Source organism: Gadus chalcogrammus, chromosome 21, assembly GCF_026213295.1.
Source record: "Gadus chalcogrammus isolate NIFS_2021 chromosome 21, NIFS_Gcha_1.0, whole genome shotgun sequence".
In the NCBI taxonomy this organism is placed as follows: Eukaryota; Metazoa; Chordata; class Actinopteri; order Gadiformes; family Gadidae; genus Gadus; species Gadus chalcogrammus.
Window position 1 is genome coordinate 16,527,398 of NC_079432.1, and position 12,500 is coordinate 16,539,897.

At 48.6% G+C, this 12,500-nt stretch overlaps 1 protein-coding gene across 1 annotated transcript in view; it reads right to left on the minus strand.

The window, feature by feature from the left end:
• Positions 1-12,500, minus strand: part of LOC130374992 (glutamate receptor ionotropic, kainate 2-like) — a 42,872-nt gene that overhangs the window by 3,301 nt on the left and 27,071 nt on the right. The window contains exons 2-4 of the mRNA XM_056581977.1: positions 8,842-9,009; positions 3,711-3,968; positions 185-366 (exon numbers count right to left, since the gene is read on the minus strand). Coding sequence (XP_056437952.1) covers positions 185-366; positions 3,711-3,968; positions 8,842-9,009 — 608 coding nt within the window. The remainder of the gene's footprint in view (positions 1-184; positions 367-3,710; positions 3,969-8,841; positions 9,010-12,500) is intronic.

A 12,500-nucleotide genomic window follows, 5' to 3' on the forward strand; every position in this document is an offset into this window, starting at 1 on the left:
CTGTTTTAATTTTTACTGTTCTCTTTTCCAGTCTTTCTCTGTGTTTCAACGGCGGTCCCTTTAATGTTTCCTTTATGCGGTGCCTTTGTGTAGACCTACGAACGGCCTTGTGTTTGAAGGGTGCTGTATAAATAAACAGCCACGGCCTCTATAGGCAGACCCGGCAGGGCGAACCGCTCTGTACCTGTTTCAGGATCCAGGCCGCCATTTCGTGGCCGCAGTCGAAGATCACGTGGAACTCCTTGGCTTTCTTCATCTCCTTCAGCAGCGGCTTGGCGTCCTTGGTGTCGCCCGGCAGCTGTCGGATCTTGAGGCGGAGGTTGTAGCGCGAGGGAGCCTTGATCAGCTCCTGCAGGCGAATGAGACCTGTGGGGAGAGAGGGGGGGCGACGCCGTGCATGTAAAGTACCAACCCAAGGGAGTCTGTCGGTCGTCTGCCGGGGGAACCGGTCTACTAAGAGCATCGGTACTATCGGAGGAGATTCAAATATATACTTATGTTCTCAGGTAGACTAACAGGGCCCAGGTGAATAGATACCCTAATTAATATTACACTGTGATTAACTCCAGCTATTACTTTGAAGTATTTCTCAACACGCAAAATGGTAATTGAACTGCATTATAGCGTTATTCTCTAACCATGGCAATATGGGCCTCACACTCATTCACACACGCATCCATGAAGCTATGGCAATATCAACCATCAGAAGCCGATGCTACCAAATACTATTTAGTTTTCATTTGGGATTCTTCCATCTCCCTCATCAAACACACGTGAACACTAATGCAGCCCCCCAACACAATGACACATACACACAAACACAAGAGGAAAGAACAACTGATCGATAGGTTTGTGTCCAGCCCTAGCCCAAAACCTAGCCCTCATCCGCCTCAACCAGCTTCACCAGCTCCACCACCTAGACCACCTCCACCACCTCCACCACCTCCACCACCTAGACCTTCAACATCTTAATTCTCACATTTGGCAATAATCTTCATGTTCCATTTTTCTCCAGCGTCTCGAGGGCACTCAAATAGTGAGGGAGAGAGAGAGAGAGAGAGAGAGAGAGAGAGAGAGAGAGAGAGAGAGAGAGAGAGAGAGAGAGAGAGAGAGAGAGAGAGAGAGAGAGAGAGAGAGAGAGAGAGAGAGAGAGACGGTGGTGGGATGAGATTCCAATGAGTTCCAGTCCCTCCGTGGCCGTGAGAGGACTTCAGAGCCCTGGGATGAAGGAGGCCGGACTGATGGGAGAAAATGATTACTTGTCACGGGCATAAAAATGGATGGAGAGAAGAGGGAGGGCGTAAAGAGAATGGATGGGACGAGAGGGAGACTGAAAACCATTTCTTCACCCCCCAGCCCCCCTTCTTTCACCTTGGAGACGCCGGGAGAAAGACTCTACTGTTCTTTTTTGTTTGTTTCTTTTTGTTAAAATAAACTGTATGCAGGCGGTTTCGCTGAGGGGTCCACCAGCCCCACACGTAGGGGTTGGGGATCAGGGGGGCGGTCCCCCTGGGAGAAGCCGTGTGAGATCTCAGTTGTTCTTCTGCCGAGCGATGGACCAGCGGACAGACAAATGGTCCGGCGGACCCCCTGGCCCCCCAACCGGCCCCCCGGCCGCCACCCCCCCCCTCTTCCGCCGACATGGGGAGGTCACGAGATATTTGGGCAGTTGATGAATCGCCACCAGCTCTGATCTCAGACCCCCCCCCCCCCCCGGATCCTCCAACAGCTGTGTGTGTGAATATCTCTCATCGAGGGGGGGGGGTTGTTCATGGGGGATTTGGATTTAAGTGTTAAGGTGTCACATGGCGGGGTCGGGCGGGGGTTATGTTTGGTTGGGTTGGCAGGGTGGTGGCGGGGGTTTGGGGGGGCGGGCATAGCTAAAGGGTCAGGGCCATGAGTGACACCTGAGCAATCATCAGGGGGAAGCGGTCATTGGGGTCCGGTATAAGGTTCAGTGTGCGGTCACACATGCCAGCGCGCACTGAAACACCGGCCCGTTCAATCATATAATGTGAGTGACAGGCCAACTGTGGAAAGAGTTTTTTCTCTCTTTGCAAGTCGCAGAAGAAATTGGGAAAAGTTTTTGAGAATCGTGTCCTTTTGAAGCTCTTTTCTTTTCGTCAGGACAATGCAATTCCTGATGCCATTATGCAATTTGCCGCAGCAGTGTAGAGCAAGTTCGCTCTGCACTGTCTAATTCAAGAACATTAAGGAATAATACAGGCTAAAACCCTTTGACGAAACATAGATTTACCAGAAGAAACTCTGTGAATTCTATATTTATATATCCATCAGCTGAATTATCAGATTAATAATATGATATGTATAACAGGCTTTATAATTCATTGTGAAAGCTGGCTAGATATTTTGCAGTATTCTCAGATTCAATATGCAACATGGGCGATCAAATGTCAGCCGATAGTGCTGTCAAAATGATAGTGCTGGTGACTCGAGCTGGAGAATCTAGCCTGTTAACGCTAACCTTAGTGGCTAAGGTTATTTTAATCAGAGGTAAACACTCAATGCCAGTTTGTCGCTGCTGGATTTCTGCAGGAGAAAATCCGGAATCGAATGAAACTAATATCTGATTATCGAAGCTACGGCGACTTGAAGACAAACGCTCCTTTAAAGCCTGAATGTAGCTACTACCCAATGTTGCAAACATCGAGTTTAGCCATGCACTCCCCACCTCCCATCAAGCAGAACATCGTCACGGCAACCACGATAGTGATCGTTAATAACAATCTGAGTGTGTTATTTATGGCAGTTATCCGCCCCTCAAGCATGGTAATTCTACATGGCTTTAATCTGTACATCTCACACTGGGGCGGTCAGGGTGCTGTAGTATTCTTGTCCTTCTATATGGTTGAGGCTGTTGCTCACTCTAACGGAAGAGCCAAATAAGCAGCACCTGGGGCTAGACAGTAAGCAATTGATTTGTAAGCCAAGAAAAAAGGTTACAAATTCCTGACCTACTCTGATAGGGAAAGGCAACATTTTATATTCCTGGCCGGCCAGGGGCTTATTACTGCAAAACCATATTAAAAAATCATTCGACAATGGAGCAGGCATTTCCAGGTCTGCACGGTAAAAGTCCAGCTCAATTTTTTTGATGATTAAGAAGTGAGAAATCTGCAAAAAGTTAATAATTGACAGAAAACAAACAAATACTGCAGGACTGTGGGGTGATATCATGCATTTAGACTTTTCCCTTTGCTTTAGACTGTTGCATCAAACTTTAATTGCAATGTTCAATCCGCAATGTTTACAACTTCTCGGGGTTGTGAATTTGCAGACACATGCGCAAAGTGTTCGACCAATCACAGCAGAGTGGGCGTGCTGACCAATCACAGCAGAATGGTCTACCCATCAGCACCACCACCACTAGAAGAGGGTATGAGAGACCCCAGCAGTACCTGTCCCAGCCTCTCATCACCACCACTATAAGAGAGCATGAGAGACCCCAGCAGTACCTGTCCCAGCCTCTCATCACCACCACTAGAAGAGGGTATGAGAGACCCCAGCAGTACCTGTCCCAGCCTCTCATCACCACCACTAGAAGAGAGCATGAGAGACCCCAGCAGTACCTGTCCAAGCCTCTCATCACCACCACTATAAGAGAGCATGAGAGACCCCAGCAGTACCTGTCCCAGCCTCTCATCACCACCACTATAAGAGGGTATGAGGGACTCCAGCAGTACCTGTGCCGGTGCTGTCGTCATACACCACCGTGACCGTCCGCCAGCGGAAGAAGTGCACCAGGTCCAGGATGGCCCGGCTGAGGGAGGAGAAGTCGGGGTACAGGCTGACGTAGTACGAGTCCCTGTTGTCGGACACCTGGTGCTTCCAGCGCGTCTGGATGTGGGGCACGCCCAGGGCGTTGCAGATGGACTGCACCGCATTGGCCGACGAGCTGTGGGACGGGCCGAAGATGGCCGCCACGCCCAGGGAGAGCTGGTCGCACGCTAGTGAGAAGAGAGAGAGAGAGAGAGAGAGAGAGAGAGAGAGAGAGAGAGAGAGAGAGAGAGAGAGAGAGAGAGGGACAGAGAGAGAGAGAGAGAGAGAGAGAGAGAGAGAGAGAGAGAGAGAGAGAGAGAGAGAGAGAGAGAGAGAGAGAGAAAGAGAGAGAGAGAGACAGAGAGAGATGTTTGCTTTGTTTTTTATACACACAACCCACAACATATTATCTGTAGTACTTTTAAATGATATTAATAATAAAAAGTATGGTGTCAGTTCTTCAAGCAATGCAATGATTTATTCATGACACTTAGCCTTAACATTTCTTTGTTGTACCCCGTTTGTAATTCAGTAGTTAGAAAAACGAATTAGCTCTTTGTGCTTTGGAGACTCACAGTAACGACAGACCGAAATGAGTCCAATTGTGATACAAAACAAACTCCAACACTACTCTGTAATTAATTTCTCTTTTTATGGCACCACTGTGTTTTACTTTTAATTAATTGAAGGTCTTCTGGGCATTTGCTTTTTTTTGCTGTGCGCTAACACTTAAAAAGCCCAACGGCATAATTTCAATGAATAAACAAAAAACATCCAGGGGCGTTGAAGGCCAAGACAATGTGTTTTTTTCCTGTTCAAAACATGATTTGACGAATGCTAAAATGACATGAAGCAAAACAATAACAAGAACAAACCCAAGGCCCATCTCAAGGAGCTGGCGTTCCAGGATAACCCTGTATGTTAAGTCAGGATTCAGTGACTGGTGGAATCTTTGGTTTCAGATACCAAACTTAGACTTATCTCTGTTCAGTTACCATGGCAACAAAGGCGCTAAGCCTGACCAGGAGCAGACCTGGTATACAGCAGGTCAGCTCCGAGGTAACCCCGCCCACGGCTGGAGTTCCAACTTAGAACCTCTTCTCATTGATTATGAAAATGGATACAAGCTTGATATGGTCATATCCAAAACTATTTTATTCCAAGCCTTTTTCCTCACTATTGTGGTGGTTATCATAATTCACCCACGGAACTATGGGTGGGGGGGGTGTTTATTCCCGGACCCGTTTAGCGGACGGAACGACCGTCCAGTTTAGTCCGGTTTTGACTTTACGAATGAACGTCTTTTTGTATTGTGTTCATTAAAATTTTGTGCTGGATACTCCGCCTCCGACTCCCGTCTCTCGGCACTACACTGGTGACCCCGACGAAGGTCTCGCTGAAGCTTCAGAGACCAAAACGAACATGGCGAATAATGCTTTTATTAAGTTGCCGGAGTTCTGGGAGTTTTCACCGACGGCGTGGTTCGCGCAGACAGAGACGCAGTTCGCGATCCGTGATGTCACGGACGACACCACACGCTACTACCACATCGTGTCGGCGCTGGGGAGATCCACTGCGACCCGGGCGGCGAATTTCATAGCGAACCCCCCGGACCCCCACGGCAAGTACAGGGACCTCAAAGCCTTCCTATTGAAGACTTTTGGGCTGTCACAGTCAGAGCGGGCCCAACGCTTGTTGGCTATTCGGGGCCTCGGGGACAGCAAACCCTCTGAGCATATGGAGATGATGCTCAACCTGCTGGGTGCTGAAGAACCTAACTTCCTCTTCATGGAGCTGTTCCTCCAACACATGCCACCCCAGGTCCGGACGGCGCTCGCGGGCACGAGGATTACTGAGCCACGCGCGTTGGCGGAGGAAGCAGACCGTTTTTTCCTGGCTGCTCAGAGTTTCGCACCCGAAGTGCTAGCCCCAACACGCAGTGCCTACCCACCGGACAGGGACAGGCTGACCAACAGAGCCCCAGTAGCCGCCGATGGCAGTGCCAGCAATGGTATGTGCTATTTCCACGCACGTTTCGGCGCTAAGGCAAAGAGGTGCCGGTCCCCGTGCAACTTCAAGCCGATGGGAAACGCCAAGGCTTGCGCTCTTTAGTGGCCGTGAGTGCAGGCACGTCAACCCGGCTATTGTTCATCAGGGACGCCCTCTCCGGCCGCGAGTTTCTTTGCGACACCGGGGCGGTGACGCCGTTCGGGTTGTTCGAGTTCCTGCGTATGCCGTTCGGGCTCAGGAACGCGGCTCAGACCTTTCAGCGGTTAATGGACTCGGCGCTCAGGGAGATGCCCTTCGTTTTCGTGTATTTGGACGACATCCTGGGCGCCAGCTCCTCCGAAAAGGAGCACCAGGGTCACCTACGCGACCTCTTCATGAGGCTCGACCAGCACGGGCTGATCGTCAACCCGGCGAAGTGCCTGTTCGGGTTGTCCTCCATCCACTTCCTGGGGCATCTCATCAACAAAGAGGGGGCCGCCCCTCTTCCGTCGAAGGTGGAGGCAATTTCTGCTTTCCCCCGCCCACACACGGCTCGGGCGCTCCGGGAGTTCCTGGGGATGGTGACGTTTTACCACCGGTTCATCCGCCAGGCGGCTCACGTCATGCGGCCACTGTACGGGGCTCTCAAGGACAAGTCCCCTAACCAGGCTGTCGACTGGACGGCGGAGAGGGAGAAGGCGTTCGAGGCCACGAAGGCCGCCTTGGGCGAAGCCGCCATGTTGGCCCATCCATCGCATGATGCCCCCATCGCCATCACCACCGACGCGTCTGACTACGCCGTCGGCGCGGTGCACGAGCAATGGGTCGATGGTGCATGGCAGCCGCTCGCCTTTTTCAGTCGCCAGTTGACCCCCAGGGAGCGCAAATACAGCGCGTTCGACAGGGAACTCCTCGGACTCTGGCTGGCGATCCGCCATTTCCGATTCCTCCTGGAAGGGCGGGAGTTTGCGGCTTTCGTGGATCACAAGCCTCTGACGTTCTGCATGTCCAAGGTGGCGGAGCCGTGGTCGGCCCGCCAGCAGCGTCAGCTGGCGTACATCTCCGAGTACACCACGGACATCCGACACATTGCTAGCAAATCTAACGTGGTCGCAGACTGCCTCTCGAGAACGGTCATCGGGGCTGTCCAACTGGGCCTGGATTACGTCCGCATGAGCGTGGACCAGGCCTCCGACCATGGGGTCCAGGCCCTGAGGGATTCGGACACGGGATTGCGCCTGGAGGAGGTCGCGGTTGACGGCTCGGACGTGAGGCTATGGTGCGACGTCTCCACAGGCCAGCCTCGTTCGCTGGTCCCGTTGTCCTGGCGCCGGCCCGTTTTTGAGGCGTTGCATGGTCTTTCCCACCCTGGCAGGAAGCCGTCTGTGAAATTGGTTTCCCAGAGGTTTGTATGGCAGGGACTGAGAAAGGACGTTAGTGCTTGGGTCAGCTCTTGCATTGACTGTCAACGATCCAAAGTGCACCGCCATATTAAGGCCCCCCTTGGAGAGTTTACTGTTCCCGAAAGGAGGTTCGACCACGTCAACGTCGACCTGGTGGGACCGCTTCCCTCCTCTCACGGGTTCACCTACCTCTTCACCATGGTCGACAGGACGACCCGCTGGCCTGAAGCTGTTCCCCTCTCCTCGACGTCGGCTTCTGACGTGGCACGCGCGTTCATCGGCACTTGGGTCGCCCGCTTTGGGACTCCTTCAGACCTCTCCTCGGACCGGGGCTCGCAGTTCACCTCGGAACTCTGGAACGCGGTGGCTGAGGGGTTGGGGGTCAAGCTGCACCGCACTACCGCCTATCATCCCCAGGCGAACGGCTTGTGCGAACGTTTCCACCGTTCCATGAAGGCAGACCTACGGGCCAGCTTGAAGGACGGCGACTGGGTGGATAGGCTGCCATGGGTGATGCTCGGCCTCAGGTGCGCCCCTAAGGAGGACCTGCGGTCCTCTTCGGCGGAGCTGGTCTACGGGCAGGCCCTACGAGTGCCAGGCGATTTTATTCCCGACGCCTCGGTCCCCTGGTCGGCGGCCAAACAACGTTCCTCCCTGCTGGAAACCGCTAAGGTTTTCGCGCCTGTTCCCACGTCGCAACACGGCACTCCCACTTTCCGCATGCCCCCCGATCTGCGCACGGTGGACTATGTTTTCATTCGCCACGAAGCCCACCGTGGTCCCCTACGCCCTCCCTACGATGGCCCGTTCAGGGTTTTGAGCCATGGAGACAAGTGCCTGGTGGTGGACGTCGGGGGTAGGCCTGAGACCGTTTCCTGGGATAGGGTTAAGCCGGCTAACGTGGACATTTCCAGACCGGTGGAGGTGGCGCAACCCCCACGCCGGGGACGTCCGCCTGCGCCGCGCCCCGCGCTGGCCGTTGAGACTCCAGCAACCTTGTTGACCCCCGGGACCTCCGGGGTGGCGGACGGCGCCGACGTGCCTGCTGCTTCCTCTTCCTCGGCCCCTGTCATCCGCTCGAGACGAGGTCGGGTCGTCGCCCCTTTCCGTCACGAGGACTTTGACTATGGGTGAATTCTGGGGGGGCTTGTGTGGTGGTTATCATAATTCACCCACGGAACTATGGGTGGGGGGGGTGTTTATTCCCGGACCCGTTTAGCGGACCAGTTTAGTCCGGTTTTGACTTTACGAATGACAGTCTTTTTGTATTGTGTTCATTAAAATTTTGTGCTGGATACTCCGCCTCCGACTCCCGTCTCTCGGCACTACACTATTTACAAATAACAAATAACTTAATGTGACATGTCTACATTGATGTAATGGGCGATTTCAATATTAGTTTTGCAATGCAAATTGAGGCATGTTCAAAGTATGTCACTATGGTAGGCTGTATAGAAACCTTAATAAAAAAAAATCGATATTCTCATATAATACGCTTTTCATTTTTACACTTATAGAACACTCTATTCAACGCTACATGGCTTTAACTGGTCCTTCCACGGTGACTGGTGAAAGTGCTTTAACCTTTCTGAGATCGTCCCGACGGTCTAGGGAACCGCTCGCTCCTGGGAGAGCCGTGGTTGGTGCTAGCATGTGGCGGCGGGCTCACCTTTGCGGGAGGCCTCAAAGCTGTCGAAGATGTTGATTCTCTGGATGTCGTAGGTGAGGGTGGTGTTGGGGAGCAGGGTGCGGTTCCTGTTGATCGTGTTCAAGGCAAATTTAAAGGCGAGTTCCTCAGCTCCCGAGGGGCCGCTCTCGATGGACTCAAATATTCCACCTGAGGGGGAAACGTACAACAAAAGGAAAACAATGACAAACAAATACCATCACAAACCAACATCAGTCATAGCTATTTGTAAACTGCCATGCAGGTACGGTCACTGCTTGGTAGATGTTACAGTTTCCCTGTCTTGCCTGTGTAATACCGTGGGGTATATTCCCCCTTCGTCAAGGAGCTGGCTTTCTTGGTCCACTCTTTAGGATAATTAGCTTATTTTGTTTAATAGCCACTCACATGCAAGAATGAGTATACTACATCTGAGTGTAGGCTATAAACGCGATTAACTATTTACAACTGCAAAAGCGTCAATGTATTCGTTATTTTGATGACCAGATGTTTGTTATCCAGATGAAAGTCTCGTAAGAAAAGTTCTAATCGCATTTACATGAAAATGAAACCCCCAATATACTGTATGTAGGGTTCTGGAGGGGACATTGGGGTGTGAAATCAAGACGGTATATTACCTCGGTCAGTGTAAACTCCCTGACCATGCCGGGAAAACGTTCAAATAAGTACAAACGTTCAGACATTCCCTTACCAATGCAATTTCTAAAAGAGGTAATAGCTAAGGTACTTGATGATACCATAAAGACACATATTCATACATACATATATATAAATATAGCTGTTCATTTCAGCTCTCTTTAGAAAGTAGCTGCAAAACATTTTCTTGTACAGGCATGTACAAACTTGTACATGCCTTTATCACTAGTAAGCTTGATTACTGCAATGGTCTCCTTACAGGTCTAAACAAACTCTAAGGAAGCTTCAGCTTGTTCAGAATGCTGCTGCTAGAGTTTTAACAAAGACCAAAAAATGTGAACATATTACACCAATTCTTAAATCGTTACATGGGCTTCCTGTAGGTCAGAGAATTGATTTTAAAATCATGTTGCTAACCTATAAATCCCTACATGGTTTAGGCCCAAAATATTTAACTGATATGCTTCCACTACATAAGCCTTCTAGAACACTTAGATCTTCTGAGACCAATCTGTTAATTATCCCCAGAGTAAACACGAAACATGGGAAAGCAGGATTTAGTTACTATGCAACAAATAGCTGGAATAAACTCCCTGAGGATTTAAGACTTGCCCCAACTCTGAGCACCTTCAAAACAAGATTGAAGACTTTTATGTTTGCTTTAGCTTTCTGCTAAATCTTAAATACTTTACCTTTATTTTACTAAAATGCCTTTTTAACTTTCCCTTTATTTTCTATTTTTACCAGAAAAATACATGATCTGATACCAGAGAGAAAGGTTGCTGGGCTAGAGTCCTAGAAGCTGGGTTAGAGTCCTAGAATATTGTCCTTTAGGTCGGGTTGTAGTCCCGACTTGGGTTCCAGAGAGACTGTTGATCTGATCTTAAATAACTTTCAATTTAATTTTCTAACTTTCTTAAATACATTGCACTTTCAATTTTTCTTACTAAAAAGCCTTTTTAACTTTCTATTTTACTCATTTCTTTGCATATGTTTTCTTTTACTTATCTGTTATTTTATTTTATTGTATAACAATGTTTATATGTGAAGCACTTTGAGTCTGCCTTGTGTATGAAAAGTGCAATATAAATAAAGTTGCCTTGCCTTGCCTTGCCTTTCTTTGTCGGATATCTTCTTGACCTGTTGGACCTTTTACATGATCCTAATGGCTACAGGAAAGCATACATATAGCTCTAGTCGATTAGTTTGTGGAAGCTTCCTGTATTGGCATTCCCTGGCAGTCGCCCGCGTAATTAGCAAGGCAATTAAGCAGGTCAGCGGGGTGAGTTCACACAAGGTTGGGTGTCTGTCTTTAGTGCTCCGGTCTTGAGGGAAAAGGTTCACTATTCTGCTTTGTGTTTCATTGATCAAATTCAATTAGGCAGCAGCAGAATGAGAGGAATGAAACACAACAGACCTCAGGAGAAAACATCTTAAAATCTGAAAGCAAAAGGACGGCACAGGAGAGAACAACGAGAGGATCTTTACAGCAAGGTAAATGTGTGATTGCGTTGAAAGAATTAGACCATCAGAATGAACAAGATCTCTTTGATGTTATTGGTCACTAATAGGGGCTTTCTCTGCCATTATCTTTGCATCTCTTACAATCATTACCCTTGTGGTTACTATTGAACCTTGTTAGTCTGCATCTGACATATAATTGACTCTGGTTTTCTTTTGAAAAGCAGCTATTAATATCAGGCTATGTATTTGGTTAAGTTTGAACCATAGACCATTGCAACCTTACAATGTGGCATGTGACCACAAGTGGTACCATGCCCTATTTCACATTTATTACATTTGTGGGTACATCAGAAAGACTTATTAAAAATGATCCAGCCAGGCATGCATGCATATTGGTGTGTATTTGGCTGTACAGCGCTGTATGCAGATTCAATTAAATATTGTCTTGTCCCAAAAGCTAATAAATTGTGGAAATTACACTAGCTATGTTTCATCAGTAGACTATACATATATATAGGCCTATGTATACCAAAAGCATCAACAATTCATCACATTAATCCACAATTTGCTTAACCATCAGTGGAGGATTTGCTGCACCACTGAACTCCAACATGAAAGAGAATGACTGAGCAATGGGCCCCAGAAAATATATGAAAGAAAACATTGCAACAGCCTGAGAAACACTCAGACGAGGAGTTCACAAGTCCGCTGCTCCCACCCTCACAAAGGGGACAAGTGCGTTGTTGTAGTTACGCAACAAATAAGTACAAACCCCCAAAAAACCTCGAGAAGTGGAGTAGCAATATTAAAGCCCGTCTATCGATTCAGGTGCAAAGGGCCGGGGAAACCAAGGTCAGGAGATGATTGGGGGAGATTGAAAAGGAAGAGGCTCAGGTATAAAAACATCTCCCTGAGGGTAGTTATTCAACTCTAAAATGGACGGAGCAAGTGAAAAGAGAGGTCGACAGAATGCAGAAACACCATCTGAGTGGAGGGAAAAGGCAGGGAAGAGCAGGGCGAGAGAGCATGAAAGACAGAGAGAGAGGGATGGAGCGAGAGCTTGTACAGGAGTCTCTCAAGATAAAATATATATACTTATATATATATATAAATAAATAAACTTGAATCAGTGTTAGAAAAGCATGTTGCTTTTCCTTTCTTTCTTATCTTTGTAGCTTACCACACTCGTTCACAATAGATCACAAGACAACCACTTGAGCTACTTACAGTATTCTGGTGTGGGCAATAATTGAACATTCAAACTACTATATTCAGACCTTCAATTTTATACTGCACAAACTGTGTCCCATTTATCTAAGGGAAAGAAAGGGGGAAAGTATACAAAAATATACAATTAAATTCACAACTCCTACCCAACTATAACCCCAAGATGATGTTTTAGAAGCGCACTAATCCATATGAAAACTCTAAACACTTCATTAAAGGAAAGGCCCAAACATTAATCCACGAAGATTAATCCAACATTTAAGTCTTTGTTTTCCCTTGAACCAGGTCTATAAATTAAATACAGTTCCTAGTGC